Consider the following 17,327-nt stretch of genomic DNA (forward strand, 5'->3'; position numbering starts at 1 on the left):
CAGACCAATGCTTCAGATGTGGCATTGATAGGAACGTTTGTGCACGCAATGTACCAAGGTGAGGCCCTTTTGAGTGGACTAGGTGGAGCCCTGTGGAAAATCATAGGCAAAAAATTCCCACAGGATCCAGAGTTGTTCCAGCTGGGAAATATGATGGACATAAGTCTTACAATGAAGCCGTCCATATTTCAAGTCCAATTTGTAATGGTCTCGTTGACGATGGCCAGCAAGTGCATAGCAGCTCCCTGAAAGCCTGACTCCAGCGTGAGCAGTGCACACTGGAATGCAGAAATGCAGAGTTGTGTTCCCGTGGAGAAGATCACCTGCAATCTCAGGAAAAAGCACAGTACGTTCCTTAAAATTTGGAAACTGTATCTAAAGGGTGCGCCATCCTGTTTCCCGGTCTAGGTCCATCCCATCCCAATCAGGAAAAATGAAGCCACGGATAGGATATGGACCAGGTCACAACTGGGATGTAACAAATCCGCATAACCCTGATTTACGTTTTTAACCTTTGTTGTGTGGGTCTTGAATGTAGTACATTATGTGATCTGTTGTGTATGATAAGGGGGGAGGGAAGGGTAGAAAAAGGGCTCAGACGATGGTGAACCTTGTATAGAAATGCCAACTGTACGTTTTGGTGAATGCTGATTGCTGTATGAGTTTGACTTTGAAAACTGATAAATAAAATATTTTTAAAAATCAGATATACAAATATTTGGATAACCAGAAATGGATTAGGGATAATCAACGTGTGTGATATATCATGTTTAACCAATCTTATAGAGAGTTTTTCGAGGAAGTTACCAGGAAAATAGCTGAAGGAAAGGCTGTGGATGTTGTCTGCAAGGGCTTTAGTAAGACCTTTGACCATGTCCCACATGAGAGGTTAGTCAGAAAGGTTCAGACACTAGTTATTCATGGTGAAGTAGTGAACTGGATTCGACAATGACTGGACAGGAGAAGCCAGAGAGTAATGGTGGATGATGCTTCTCAGACTGGAGGCCTGTGACTAGTGGTGTGCCTCAGGGATCGGTGCTGGGACTATTGTTGTTTGTCATCTATATAAATGATCTGGATGATAATTTGGTAAACTGGATCAGCAAGTTTGCAGATGACACAAAGATTAAGATGTTGTGGACAGTGAAGGTTTGCAAAGCTTGCGGCAGGACCAGCTAGAAAAATGGGCTGAAAAATGGCAGATGGAATTTATGCAGATAAGTTTGAGGTTTTGCATTTTGGAAGGACAAACCAAGGTAGGATATACAGGATAAATGGTCGGGCACTGAGGAGTGTGATAGAACAGAGGGACGTGAGAATAATGATACATGATTCCATGTAAGTGACATCACAGGTAGATAGGGTCATAGAGAGAGCTTTCATATTGGCCTTCATAAATCAAAGTATTGAATACTGGAGTTGGATTATTATGGTAAAGTTGTACATGACATTGGTAAGGCTAAATGGAGTATTGTGCAATTTTGTTTACCTACCTGCAGGAAAGATATTAATACGATAGAAAGAGTACAGAGAAGATAATACTGGGATGTTGCCTGGTCTTCACGAACTGAGTTACAAGGAAAGGTTAAACAGGTTAGGACTTTATTCCCTGGAGTAATGTGGGGAGATTTGATAGAGGTATTTAAAATTAAGTGAGGATAGATAGAGTAAATGTAGGTCAGCTTTTTCCACTGAGGGTAGGGGAGATACAAACTAGAGGACAAGGGATAAGGATGAAAGGGGAAAAGTTTAGGAGAAACTTCACACAGAGAGTGGTGAGGGTGTGGAACAAGCTGTCAGCTGAGGTGGTAAATGCATGCTCAATTTTAACATTTAAGAAGAATTTGGACAGGTACATGGGTGTGGGAGGTATGGGTACAGGTCAATGGAACTATGCAGAAATATAGTTTGGAACAGTCTAGAAGGGCTGAAAGGCCTGTTTTCTGTGCTGTAATGTTCTATGGTCCTATCTTTCCAATGAAGAAACTCAAAGTTTGAGTTGATGTTTAATTTAACCGATTAGCAATCCATTGACCAGTTGTTATTTGTACATCTCTGTTGTCTTGCTGCAGGAATGCAGCGTTGCCATGGTCCTCAGCCAAGCTACCAAACCAAACTTGTCTGAGCTTCTCCCAGGTGAGCAATCTGGGTAGGTCAGAGTCACCAGGACTCCTGATCTTGATTCATCAAGGACACTGCATTCACGGAGACAGGCAGAGCTGTAGAAGTCTATCCTTTTAAAAATGGTGCAGACAGGCAGGTTTAATATCCGTCCTCTCCCTGTCGACAATATGGCTCACGGGGTCATTGCGGGCATTAAGTGTCAGTTTCTGGTTGCACTGGGAAAGTACTGGCAGACCCTGCAGAGGACAAGAGTGCAACAGAGAGATTTAGTCCATTCATTGATGTTTTACAAGGCTAGACTTTTAATTACAAATTATTCAATTAACAAGATTATTTATATTTATTTAATTAACTGAATTTTCACAGCTACCATGTTTGGATTCAAACTCGCACTTCTGTACCATTGGACAAGGCCCCAGGTTAAACAGAGAACAGGCCATTCTGCCCTCATATCTGTGCTGATCATGATCTCCACAACCAACTAAACTCTGCTGCTTGCACCTGATGGACATCCCTCCATCCCCTTTGTCTGTCTAAAAGCTTCTTAAACCGGACTACTGTGTTCTGGCAGCCTGTTACAGGCTCTATTATCTGTAAAAAAAAACTTATCTCACACAAACCCCCCTTTAAACTTTATACCCTTCCCTAAAAAACAGGGAATGTGACTTTCTTGCTCTGGGGTAAAGATTCTGGCTGTGTTACATGTACCTCTCACATCTTGTGTGTGAACTGAAAGCTGCCCATCTATCTGCATGGTGTTATGGAGCAGCTTTTCACCCTGTGCTGCTGACTGTGGTCTGCCCTGCAGTGATGTGGCTGACGGACCTGGTGCACGTTGCTGCCCATGAGATTGGACACAGCCTTGGTCTAATGCACTCCTTGAACATCAACGCCATTATGAACAAAAATGCCACTTTAACAGGAAAAGACAAAATCACTCCGGATGACATGTGGGGGATTTGGCGGCTTTACGGTGAGGTTATGGCTACTTCTCAGGGTCAAGGGGAACTGGCTTCCATTCCAGTTGGGTGGGTGTGGTGAGTGGCTGGGAGTCGTGGGGACAGTGGGTGGGTGGTGGTGGAGGCAGTGGGTGGGTGGGGTTGTCCTCTCCTGCCATTAGCTGAAGGTCCTGCTTCAATACCATAATCACGCACACTGAAGGGATTGGACACTTCAAAATCTGGCTTGTGACGATAAATGTAACTCCTTCTCGTTAAGTGGCCAGACCACTCTGAGCAGTTTTTATTTTCAAAGCTTTGCGCATCAAGCATCTTGGCATTCTGCAGTGTGGCTCAGGAATTGGTGCCTGTGGCCCAGCCTCTCTCACTCTGCTGCACACCCAGCAGGGAGGGAGGCCCATGCTCCTCACTGTGACAAGTTATTACAGACTATGTACCAGAGCAATCTGAAGGAAGGGGCCGGAGTCTGCAATAGATAAAGATGTGGGACTTGAAACCGAAGGATCTAATAAGTGTTTACAAGCACATGAGACTATGTATTTCTTTGCTTTAAGGTTGCTTGGACAGACTGGACGATTGCCCGACCTGGGCACAGCGTGATTTCTGTGAGAAACACCTTGCTTTCATGATGAAGCAATGCCCATTCAGCTGTAATTTCTGCCAAGGTACAGTATTAGTTGGCCACCATTCACTCACCTACTCTCTCTGCTGCCTGTACTGTGGTCACAGCTACTTCACCTTGACTTCTGTCCTTAACCCCAATAGTGGGCAGTTTCAGGTGCCCACTGCAGCCATGGGTCATTCCAACTGGGCTCTCGTGTTTCACAAATGTAGACAAGCTCACAGAAACATAGAAGCAGCTTCTTGGTCATGTTTGATCAGTGTGTCAGTCAATGTTGTATTTGGTGGGTATGCGCGAGGGTCTGCATCTTCCCATGCTCTCTCATTCTGTAACTGAAACCAGGATTTCAGGGCATTCTTCTTAATGGAACCATCACTGAGCAGAGCCGAGTACTGATTCTGTGATGAAAAAGCTGCTGCATTATTATCACCTTTTTGTTACCTGATTAGAACCGATGCAATCACTTGATAATTAAGTTGCACATGGCATCTCTCTCTCTCTCTCTCTCCCCCCCCACCCCCCCCCACTCACTCCCTGTCGCTGCAAAGACCATGTTGTTGTGATTTAAGCATTCACTTGGATGTGCTATCTGGAAGGAGATCTAAGTGTGAAAACATTTCTTATGCAGATCCTCCAGTTCCGACCATTGCCCCAACAACCATCCCTCCCAGGACCAAGGTGAAACGCGTTCCCAAAGGAAGAAAGGTCACGGTCCGTTGTGGACAGAAGATTGCCCATAAGAAAGGAACCTTACAGTAAGTGGCATGTGCACCATACTCGTGTTTAACCATTGTCGGCAATGGGAAAGGCTCAGCTGACTTTATTTAATCCATTTAATCTATGGAATCTCACCTCCATAGGGCAGAATCTAGGGGTCCTCTATGCACTTGCCCATTGAATCTTGGCTTCTGCAAAGAGATTACAGCCAGAAGATGGAGACTTTAAATCTCAGGGATTGAACCCAGTGGAAACCAGTGGTTTGGGTTCAAACGGAATTCATCACCTTAACATGAGGTGTCCATGTTTCCAGTTCTTAATAGGAAGCATTACTGATCCCTACACCAGCCCTTGTGAACATAGAGAACAAAGAACTTTATAGCACAGTACAGGTATTCCAGGCACCCACAACTCTGTGTTTAAAAAAAACCCTTACCCCTGATGTCTCCCCTAAATCTTCCTCCCTTCTTGTCTGCTGGTGTGTGCTTTGATCTTATATTCACAGATTAGTCTAATTTAAATAGATGCTTATTATCTGAATGATTTCTGCAGCTTCTGAAGATGAAATGCCAAGAAATCAGGTCAGCATCACAGCTGTGGAATGAATCGGTTTTGCCGTTTTCATTAATGATGATTAATCCACACGTGGTTTCCTTAAAACCAGATGTCTCGCTCAAACCTTTGTTGTAGTTTGCACAATCCCATCTTCAGTCAGGGATGGGTTACAAAGCCTAGTGTAAGTGCAGGGGAATTACCCCCTGTTTAATACCTTCTGTCCAAAGACAGCAATCCTCGTTCTTGTACACCTTGGCCTTGAGATTCAACCAACTGCGCAGGATTCGATGAGTTGGGCTTTCAGGTGGAAACACTTGGATCTTCCTAATCATCAGCCTGGACAATCCTTCCAGCATGCTCCCAATGCCCTCATTCCCCAAGCTCTTCCCATACCCAGGACGATTTGTAGCCTGTTGCCTCCAGTTGCAGGGTGACGAAGGTCAGACAGCATTTACAGTGCCCTCCATGATGTTTGGGACAGTCATTTTTTCCCCTTTATTTGCCCTGATGTACTCCATAGTTTTAAATTTGTAAACAAACAATTCACAGGTAATTAAAGTGCACATACCAGATTGCAGCACTTTTATACAAAGTCCCCTCATTCAGGGCACCATAATGTTTGGGACATTTTGCTTCGCAGGTGTTAAGTATGTTTAATTGCCTCATTGGTGCAGGCACAAGAGAGCTTGGTTTGTTTTGAAGCTTTTGATGACCTTTGTAGTCTGTAGTTGCCATTTTTCAACATGAGGCCCAGAGGCGTGTCAATGAAAGTCAAAGAACACATGATGAGGCTGAAAAACAAGAATAAAACAGTTGGAGACATTGCCCAGACCTTAGTATTGCCAAAATCAATAGTTTGGAACCTCATTATGAAGAGAAAGTGTACTGGTGAGCTCAGTAGTTGCAAAGGGACTGATATACCAAGGAAGACCTCCACTGCTGATTGCAGAAGAATTCTCATCATAATGAAGAAAAAAAAAATCCCCAAATGTATGTCTGACAGATCAGAAACACTCTTCAAGGAGTCACGTGATGGAGTAGTGGCCGGTCGGGGAACTCCAGCCCTCTCCAGAAAAGTAAAAAAAAGATAGAGAAAAACCAAAGGCACAAACATAAAAACCAAAACAAAGTGAAAGTAAAAGTGTGGAGAAAATGGCAGCGAAGAAAGAAAAACCAAAAACAACGGGAAGAAAATAAGAAGGAAAGACGTCGGAAGAAGAAGGTGAAGGCCTTACCTGTACGAGGAGACCCGCCATGGAGAGAGAAGCCTGCTCCCTGAAGTCAGTCGAAGCATCGAACTCGGGACTACAAAAATGGCTCACGGAGCCAAACAAAAGTGCGCAACTGCGCATGCACGAATCCTCGCGCATGCGCGATGCGCAAGACATAAATAACACTGACGGGAGGGGGGACCAGCTGAGGAGTCGATCTCCACAGCTGAAACTGACAACTATAACACAACAGCAAGAGGAAAACACAGAAAATAATGAAAGCAAGAAAGAAGAGAGTAAAAAGAAATCAAAGAAACAACAGATGACCAACCCAGAGGAAGAAGACAAGAAGCAAGACACTTCTAATAAAAATAAGAAGACCAAAAATACCCAAAATAAAACAAACAAACCAACAAGAAAACCAGAAGAGACAGAGGTAAAGGACACAGATCCTGGAGTGGACTCAGAAGAAGAAGAAGAGGAAGAACACAGAGAAATGGAAGATGAAGGGAAGGGCAAGTACATGGATTTTTTTTAAAGAATATATGGAAACAGTAAAAGAATGGCAGTCACAAGAATTCAGTGAAATAAAAAGAAGAATAAAAAGTACAGAAGAAAAAGTGAATAGATTAGAGATGATCATGTCAGATATAGGAAAAAGAGTAGACAAGGTGGAAGAACGAGAAACAGCCATAGAAATGGAAGTAGATGACTTAAAAAAGAAATTAGAAGAATCTGATAAAATAGTTAAAGAGACACAAGAGCTGTTAGCTCAGAAGATAGATATAATGGAAAATTATAATAGAAGAAACAATATAAAGATAGTGGGCCTTAAGGAAGATGAAGAAGGCAAGACTATGAGAGAATTTATAAAAGAATGGATCCCCAGGGTCCTAGGAAGACCAGAATTACAGGAAGAAATGGAAATAGAAAGGGCACACAGAACATTAGCCCTTAAACCACAACCACAACAAAAACCAAGATCCATTCTAGTAAAATTCCTAAGATATACAACAAGAGAAAATATATTAGAGAAGGCAATGAAGAAAATAAGAGAAGACAAAAAACCACTGGAATACAAGGGTCAAAAAAATTTTTTCTATCCAGATATAAGTTTTGAACTCCTGAAGAAGAGGAATGAGTTTAATGCAGCAAAAACGACCCAATGGAAAAAAGGTTATAAATTTATGTTAAAATACCCAGCAGTACTTAAAATAGTTATTCCGGGGCAGCAAAACAGACTATTCTCGGATCCGGAAGAAGCACGAAAATTTGCAGAACAACTACAAAACAGAAGAGAGATGAAGAGATGTAACAAGAAAAAAAATGACAACAAACTATATGTATGTGTGTATGTAGGTATATATATATATATATATATATATATGTATATGTGTGTATGTATCTAAGAAGGGAAAGAAAGGGAAGAAAAGAAATAACGAGGGAATTAAGAGTGTGACCTTTGTTATATATGAAGATTAAAATCTTTTCTGGGGGGTGCTGGGTGGGGAAGAATTACAGTCACTGTGAAATCAGTTGACGCTTGCGAGTGAATTCGCAAATCCAAATGGAGAGGGAAGATGCGGTTGCCCGACAAGGGACAAAGGGCAACTCAGGAAGGGGAGGGACTATTGGGGTTAAAGGAATTTTAGATATGAGAATAATGGAAATATTTTATGTTTTAGAAATTTTGTCTTATAATGTGTTCAAAAAAAAGAAAGCAGAAATGGATAAGAAGGGAAGGTGGTGATGAGGAAACGGAAAGGAAAGATAAACAAAGTATGAAATGGCTATGTTGAATTATATAACTTTAAATATTAATGGAATACATAACCAAATCAAAAGGAAGAAACTGCTAAATTTACTGAAAAAAGAAAAAATTGATATAGCATTCGTACAAGAAACACATCTAACTGAAGTGGAACACAAGAAATTAAAGAGAGATTGGATAGGACATGTAACAGCAGCATCATATAAATTCAAAAGCCAGAGGAGTAGCTATATTAATCAATAAAAATGTACCAATCAAAATAGAAGAGGAAATAATAGATCCAGCAGGGAGATATGTAATGATAAAATGTCAGATATATTCAGAATTTTGGAATTTACTCAATGTATATTCACCTAATGAAGAATTTACGCAAGATATCTTTTTGAAGATAGCAGACACGCAAGGGAACATACTAATAGGAGGGGATTTTAACCTTAATTTGGATTCAAACATGATAAAACTGGAAAAAAAACTAACAGAAAGATCAAAGTAACCAAATTTGTAATTAAATCGATGCAAGAAATGCAACTTTTGGATATATGGAGGAAACAACACCCAAAGGAAAAGGAATATTCATATTATTCGGGCAGACATAAAACATATTCAAGGATAGACCTATTCTTGTTATCAGCCCACATTCAAGGGAGAGTTATGAAAACGGAATATAAAACTAGACTATTATCGAACCATTCACCCCTATTATTGGCAATAGAGCTAGAGGACATCCCACCAAGAATGTATAGATGGAGATTAAACTCCATGCTACATAAAAGACAGGATTTTAGAGAAATCATTGAACGACAAATTAAAATGTACTTTGAAATAAATACGGAATCAGTGAAAGTTAAGTTTATACTATGGGACGCAATGAAAGCGTTCATCAGAGGGCAAATAATAAGTTATGTAACCAAGATGAAGAAGGAATACAATCAGGAAACAGAGCAGTTGGAAAGGGAAATAGCAAATATAGAAAAAGAATTAGCAATGAAGGAAGACACAACTAAAAGAAGAGAATTGGCTGATAAAAAAATAAAATATGAAACACTACAAACATATAAGGTGGAGAAGAACATAATGAAGACAAAACAGAAATATTATGAGCTAGGAGAAAAAATGCACAAAATTCTAGCGTGGTATCTTAAGACAGAACAAACTAAAAGAATGGTATTGGCATTAAGGAAAAAGGACAAGCAAATTATATATAACAGAGATCAATGAAAACTTCAGGGAATTCTACGAGCAACTATATCAAACTGAAAACGAAGGGAAAGAAGATAAAATAGATGAATTTCTAACTAAAATTGAACCTCTGAAATTACAAACAGAGGAGCAAAATAAATTAATAAAACCATCTGAAATAGAAGATATACAGGAGATAATAAAAAAAACTACCGAACAATAAAACACCAGGAGAGGATGGATTCCCAATAGAATTCTATAAAACATTTAAAGACTTATTAATTCCTCCCCTTCTGGAAGTAATCAACCAGATTGATAAAACACAAAGCATACCAGATTCATGCAAAACAGCAATAATTACAGTAATACCAAAGACAGCGAAAGATCCACTTCCACCAGCGTCATATAGACCAATATCTTTACTTAACACAGATTATAAGATAATAGCTAAACTATTAGCAAACAGATTAGCCGACCATGTACCAAAAATAGTAAATCTAGACCAAACTGGATTTATTAAAAAAAGACGAACAACAGACAATATCTGTAAATTTATTAACTTAACTCATGCAATAGAAGGAAATCAAACTCCAACAGTAGCGGTTGCTTTAGAAGCAGAGAAGTCCTTTGACAGAGTAGAATGGAATTATTTATTCAAAGTACTAAAAAAATTCAGCTTACCAGAGAAATATATTAATTGGATTAAAGCATTATATAAGGGGGCATTGGCGAAAGTGACAGTATATGGATACATATCAAAACAATTTAACTTAAGCAGATCAACAAGGCAGGGATGTCCACGATCTCCCTCACTGTTCGCGTTAGCTATAGAACCACTAGAAGAACTGATAAGAACAGAAAATAAAATAAAAGGGATAAAAATAAAAGAGAAGGAATATAAAATCAGGTTATTTGCAGATGACGTTATAATATACTTAACATAACCAGAAATATCAATAAAAGAATTACATAGGAAATTGAAGGAATATGGAGAAGTGTCGGGGTACAAGATCAACGCAAATAAAAGTGAAGCAATGCCAATGAATAATGCAGATTTCTCAAAGATTAAGAATGAATCGCCATTTAGATGGCAAACACAAGCAATGCGATACCTAGGTATACAAATAAATAAAAACCTTGGCCATCTATATAAACTCAATTACCATCCATTAATGAAAAAATTACAAGACGACTTAGAGCATTGGAAAGACTTCCCACTAACACTGATAGGAAGGATAAACTGTATTAAAATGAACATTTTCCCAAGGATACAATACCTATTTCAGTCATTACCAATACGCCTAACAGAGAAATTCTTCAAGGAGTTAAAGAAAATAATAAGGAAATTTTTATGGAAAGGGGGAAACCGAGGATAGCATTAGGTAAATTAACAGAATGGTAAGCGCTTGACGTCCTGCTTTGCGGAAACTGCCAAAATGTTTGGCCTGGAAGTCAGCCTGAAGAAAACTGAGGTCCTCCATCAGCCAGCTCCCCACCATGACTACCAGCCCCCCCACATCTCCATCAGGCACACAAAACTCAAAACGGTCAACCAGTTTACCTATCTCGGCTGCACCATTTCATCAGATGCAAGGATCGACAATGAGATAGACAACAGACTCGCCAAGGCAAATAGCGCCTTTGGAAGACTACACAAAAGAGTCTGGAAAAACAACCAACTGAAAAACCTCACAAAGATAAGCATATACAGAGCCGTTGTCATACCCACACTCCTGTTCGGCTCCGAATCATGGGTCCTCTACCGGCATCACCTACGGCTCCTAGAACGCTTCCACCAGCGTTGTCTCCGCTTCATCCTCAACATCCATTGGAGCGCTTTCATCCCTAACGTCGAAGTACTCGAGATGGCAGAGGTCGACAGCATCGAGTTCACGCTGCTGAAGATCCAGCTGCGCTGGGTGGGTCACGTCTCCAGAATGGAGGACCATCGCCTTCCCAAGATCGTGTTATATGGCGAGCTCTCCACTGGCCACCGTGACAGAGGTGCACCAAAGAAAAGGTACAAGGACTGCCTAAAGAAATCTCTTGGTGCCTGCCACATTGACCACCGATATCGCTGATATCGCCTCAAACCGTGCATCTTGGCGCCTCACAGTTTGGCGGGCAGCAACCTCCTTTGAAGAAGACCGCAGAGCCCACCTCACTGACAAAAGGCAAAGGAGGAAAAACCCAACACCCAACCCCAACCAACCAATTTTCCCCTGCAGCCGCTGCAACCGTGTCTGCCTGTCCCGCATCGGACTTGTCAGCCACAAACGAGCCTGCAGCTGACGTGGACTTTTACCCCTTCCATAAATCTTCGTCCGCGAAGCCAAGCCAAAGACAAACAAGGAGGCTTACAACTACCAAACTTTAAAAATTATTATAGAGCCGCACAATTAAGATACCTATCAGATTTTTATCAAACAAGGGAAAAACCAGATTGGACCAGATTAGAACTAGATAAAATAGGGGAGAAGATACCTGAACATGTACTATATAAATGGGATGAAAAATTGGTAAAACGTAGGAATTCACCGGTATTGCATCATCTGCTCAATATTTGGAAGAAGATTAATGTAGAAAGGAATAAAACAAATTACCAACTACCAAAACTAATATTGACGCAAAATCAGATAATCCCTTTTACAATAGTTAACCTTTCCTTTAGAGAATGGGAGAGAAAAGGGATCAAAAGAATAGAAAATTATTTTTTCGGGAAATAAATTATTATCTTTGAAGAAATGAAGGATAAATATAATGTAACTCACGATACAATGTTTGCATACTACCAACTGAAAACCTACTTTTTAAAAAAAAATTATTTTTCATACTATAAACCATATAGATCAAGATACATATATTTTCCTTCTTAAATATATAGTGTTGTTTTCTCCCCCCTTCCATCCTCCCCTCCCTCCCTCTCTACCTCCCCTCCCATTTATTTAAAGTTCAAAAAATAAGATACATTAAACCCATCAAACAATGTTGTCACTCAATAAAAATAAACAAGAAATTCCACTGAGTCAGTTCTTTTCATTCTCTTCTCCTTCTGTCATTTTAGGTGGTAGATGTCCACAGTAGGTTTTCTCTATTATGTTTCATGTATGCCTCCCATATTTGTTCAAATATTGTAATGTTATTTCTTAAATTATATGTTATTTTTTCTAATGGAATACATTTATTCATTTCTATATCCCATTGTTGTATTCTCAAGTTATCTTCTAATTTCCAGGCTGACATAATACATTTTTTTGCTACTGCTAGGGCTATCCTAACAAATCTTTTTTGTGCACCATCCAAATCAAGTCCAAATTCTTTGTTTTTTATGTTACTTAGGAGGAAGTTCTCTGGGTTTTTTGGTATATTGCTTTCTGTGATTTTATTTAATATCTGGTTTAGATCTTCCCAAAATTTTTTCACTTTCTCACATGTCCAAATTGCATGAATTGTTGTTCCCATTTCCTTTTTACAGCGAAAACATCTGTCAGATACTGTTAGGTCCCATTTATTTAACTTTTGAGGTGTAATGTATAGCCTGTGTGTCCAGTTATATTGTATCATACGTAACCTCGTATTTATTGTATTTCTCATAGTTCCTGAGCATAACTTCTCCCATGTTTCATTCTTTATCTTTATGTTTAGATCTTGTTCCCATTTTTGTTTAGTTTTACCATTTGTTTCCTCATTCTCCTTTTCTTGTAGTTTAATATACATGTTTGTTACAAATTTTTTGATTATCATTGTGTCTGTAATCACATATTCAAAATTACTTCCCTCTGGTAACCTCAGACTGCTTCCCAATTTGTCCTTCAAGTAGGATTTCAGTTGGTAGTATGCCAACACTGTATCGTGAGTTATGTTATATTTATCCTTCATTTGTTCAAAGGATAATAATTTATTTCCCGAAAAACAATTTTCTATTCTTTTGATCCCTTTTTTCTCCCATTCTCTAAAGGAAAGGTTATCTATTGTAAAAGGGATTAGCTGATGTTGCGTCAATATTAGTTTTGGTAGTTGGTAATTTATTTTATTCCTTTCTACATGAATCTTGTTGCAAATATTGAGCAGATGATGTAATACTGGAGAATTCCTACGTTGTACCAATTTTTCATCCCATTTATATAATATATGTTCAGGTATCTTCTCCCCTATTTTATCTAGTTCTAATCTAGTCCAATCTGGCTTTTCCCTTGTTTGATAAAAATCTGATAGGTATCTTAATTGTGCGGCTCTATAATAATTTTTAAAGTTTGGCAGTTGTAAGCCTCCTTGTTTATACCATTCTGTAAATTTATCTAGTGCTATCCTCGGTTTCCCCCTTTCCATAAAAATTTCCTTATTATTTTCTTTAATTCCTTGAAGAATTTCTCCATCAAGTGTATTGGCAATGCCTGAAATAGGTATTGTATCCTTGGGAAAATGTTCATTTTAATACAGTTTATCCTTCCTATTAGTGTTAGTGGTAAGTCTTTCCAATGCTCTAAGTCATCTTGTAATTTTTTCATTAATGGATAATAATTGAGTTTAAATAGATGGCCGAGGTTTTTATTTATTTGTATACCTAGGTATCTTATTGCTTGCATTTGCCATCTGAATGGTGATTCCTTCTTAAATTTTGAGAAATCCGCATTATTCATTGGCATTGCTTCACTTTTATTTGCGTTAATCTTGTGCCCTGACACTTCTCCATATTCCTTCAATTTCTTATGTAATTCTTTTATTGATATTTCTGGTTCTGCTAAATATACTATAACGTCATCTGCAAATAACCTGATTTTATATTCCTTCTCTTTTATTTTTATCCCTTTTATTTTATTTTCTGTTCTTATCAATTCTGCTAGTGGTTCTATAGCTAACGCGAACAATAAGGGTGATAGTGGGCATCCCTGCCTTGTTGATCTGCTTAAGTTAAATTGTTTTGGTTTAGGGGCTAATGTTCTATGTGCCCTTTCTATTTCCATTCCTTCCTGTAATTCTGGTCTTCCTAGGACCCTGGGGATCCATTCTTTTATAAATTCTCTCATATTCTTGCCTTCTTCATCTTCCTTAAGGCCCACTATCTTTATATTGTTTCTTCTATTATAATTTTCCATTATATCTATCTTCTGAGCTAACAGCTCTTGTGTCTCTTTTTTATCAGATTCTTCTAATTTCTTTTTTAATTCATCTACTTCCATTTCTATGGCTGTTTGTCGTTCTTCCACCTTTTCTACTCTTTTTCCTATATCTGACATGATCATCTCTAATCTATTCATTTTTTTCTTCTGTACTTTTTATTCTTCTTTTTATTTCACTGCATTCTTGTGACTGCCATTCTTTTACTGTTTCCATATATTCTTTAAAACAAATCCATGTACTTGCCCTTCCCTTCATCTTCCATTTCTCTGTGTTCTTCCTTTTCTTCTTTTGAGTCCACTTCAGGATCTGTGTCCTTTACCTCTGTCTCTTCTGGTTTTCTTGTTGGTTTGTTTGTTTTATCTTGTTGGGTACTTTTGGTCTTCTTATTTTTATTAGAAGTGTCTTGCTGCTGGTCTTCTTCCTCTGGGTTGGTCATCTGTTGTTTCTTTGATTTCTTTTTACTCTCTTTTTTCTTGCTCTCGTTATTTTCTGTGTTTTCCTCTTGCTGCTTTGTTGTGGCTGTCAATTTCAGCTGTGGAGATCGACTCCTCAGCTGGTCCCCCTCCCGTCAGTGTTATTTTTGTCTTGCGCATCGCGCATGCACGACTCCTCACGCATGCGCGGTTGCGCACTTTTGTTTGGCTCTGTGAGCCATTTTTGTAGTCCCGAGTTCAGGGCTTCAACTGACCTTAGGGTGCGGGCTTCTCTCTCCGCGGCGGGCCTCCTCGGACAGGTAAGGCCTTCACCTTCTTCTTCTGACGTCCTTTCTTCTTCTCTTCTTCCCGTTGCTTTTGGCTTTTCTTTTTTCGCTGCCATTTTCTCCACACCTTTATTTTCACTTTATTTTGGTTTTTGTGCTTGTGCCTTTGTTTTTTTCACTGTCTTTTTTTAACTTTTCTGGAGAGGGCTGGAGTTTCCTGACTGGCCACTACTCCATCACGTGACTCCTCAATTGAAAACCTACTTGAAGGACAAATTGGGAAACAGTCTGAGGTTACCAGAAGGAAGCAATTTTGAATATGTGATTACAGACACAATGATAATCAAAAAATTTGTAACAAACATGTACATTAAACTGCAAGAAAAGGAGAACGAGGAAACAAATGGTAAAACTAAACAAAAATGGGAACAAGATCTAAACATAAAGATAAAGAATGAAACATGGGAGAAGCTATGCTCCGGAACTATGAGAAATACAATAAATACGAGGTTATGTATGATACAATATAACTGGAATCACAGGCTATACATCACACCTCAAAAGTTAAATAAATGGGACCCAACCGTATCTGACAGATGTTTTCGCTGTAAAAAAGAAATGGGAACAACAATTCATGCAATTTGGACATGTGAGAAAATGAAAAAATTTTGGGAAGATCTAAACTAGATATTAAATAAAATCACAAAAAGCAATATACCAAAAAAACCCAGAGATCTTCCTCCTAAGTAATATAAGAAACAAAGAATTTGGACTCGATTTGGATGGAGCACAAAAAAGATTTGTTAGGATAGCCCTAGCTGTAGCAAAAAAAATGTATAATGTCAGCCTGGAAATTAGAAGACAACTTGAGAATACAACAATGATATATAGAAATGAATAAATGTATTCCATTAGAAAAAATAACATATAATTTAAGAAATAATATTACAATATTCGAACAAATATGGGAGCCATACATGAAACACAATAGAGAAAACCTACCGGGGACATCTACCACCTAAAATGACAGAAGGAGAAGACAACAAAAAGAACTGACTCAGTAAAATTTCTTGTTTATTTTTATTAAGTGACAACATTGTTTAACGGGTTTAATGTATCTTATAGTTTGAACTTCAAATAAATGGGAAAGGGGGTGAGGGAGGGAGGGGGGAAACAGGGGGAGAAAACAACACTGTATATATTTAAGAAGAAAAATGTCTGTATGTATCTTGGTCAATATGGTTTATAGTGTGAAAAATAAAAAATTTTTTAAAAAAGTGTGGATATGTCAATGACTGCTGTGTGAAGAAGATTTCATGAAAAAAATACAGAGGCTACACTGCAAGATGGAAACCACTGGTTATCCACTGAAACAGCACAGCCAGATTACAGTTCACCCAGATGTATTTAAAAGACCCTGCAGAATTCTGGAAAAATATGGTGTCGATGAGACCAAGATTAACCTGTATCAGAGTGATGGCAAGAGCAAAGTGTGGAGGCTTAAAGGAACTTCCCAAATCCAAAGCATGCCACCTCATCTGTGAAACATGGTGGGGGTGTTCTGGCCTGGCCACGTCTGGCTGCCACAGGGTACAGGTGTGCTTATCTTCATTGATATATTACTGCTATCAGCATTAACAAAATGAATTCTGAGGTGTATAGAAACATCTTATCTGCTCAAGTTCGAGCAAATGCCTCCAAACTCATTGGAGGGCACTTCATCCTACAGCAAGATAATGTTCCCAAAAATACTGCTAAAGCAACAAAGGGGTTTTCAAAGCTAAAAACTGGAAAATTCTTGAATGGCCAAGATCTAAATCCAATTGAGCAAGCCTTCCATATGCTGAAGAGAAAACTTAAGGGGACAAGACCCTGAAACAAGCAGGAGCTGAAGGTGGCTGCAGTAGAGACCTGGAAAAGCCTACCTGAGAAGAATCTCCGCACCTGGTAATGTTGATGAATCAGACTTCAAGCAGTCATTGCCTGCAAGGGATATGTAACAAGGTGCAAAACATGATGACTTCAATATAGCATGGCTATGTCCCAAACATTATTGAGCTCTGAAATGAGAGAACATGGAAAAAATGCTGTAATTACTACATGGGTCAAACCAATTAATAAAATCTCGAATGTACACTTTAATCACATGTAAATTGTTTGTTTGCAAACTTAAAACTGTGGAGAACAGAGGCAAATAAGGGGGGAAAATGTCTGTCCCAAACATCGTGAAGGCCACTGTATTATGAAGGAATTTTGCCTACTGACTGGTCAATGTTATCCATCAATGAACAAATGCTGTGGGATCTTGCTGTGCAGGAGATGGCTGCAATATATATGCAGGGCTAGTGACAGCATCTCTGACATGAAA

The 17,327-nt window shown here is 38.9% G+C and overlaps 1 protein-coding gene and 1 long non-coding RNA gene across 3 annotated transcripts in view; one reads left to right on the forward strand and one right to left on the reverse strand.

Moving 5' to 3' along the window:
* Positions 1–17,327, forward strand: part of mmp23ba (matrix metallopeptidase 23ba) — a 46,870-nt gene that overhangs the window by 9,233 nt on the left and 20,310 nt on the right. For both annotated transcript variants that reach the window (XM_069918240.1, XM_069918241.1), the window contains exons 5-7: positions 2,933–3,097; positions 3,638–3,748; positions 4,334–4,460. In XM_069918240.1, coding sequence (XP_069774341.1) covers positions 2,933–3,097; positions 3,638–3,748; positions 4,334–4,460 — 403 coding nt within the window. The remainder of the gene's footprint in view (positions 1–2,932; positions 3,098–3,637; positions 3,749–4,333; positions 4,461–17,327) is intronic.
* LOC138754264 (uncharacterized) lies at positions 1,994–17,089 on the reverse strand. Its single transcript, XR_011351621.1, has 3 exons — positions 16,885–17,089; positions 5,546–5,768; positions 1,994–2,360 (listed from the first exon to the last, which is right to left on the reverse strand). It is a non-coding gene; the product is annotated as an uncharacterized lncRNA (long non-coding RNA).

This window comes from Narcine bancroftii, chromosome 2, assembly GCF_036971445.1.
Source record: "Narcine bancroftii isolate sNarBan1 chromosome 2, sNarBan1.hap1, whole genome shotgun sequence".
NCBI lineage: Eukaryota > Metazoa > Chordata > Chondrichthyes > Torpediniformes > Narcinidae > Narcine > Narcine bancroftii.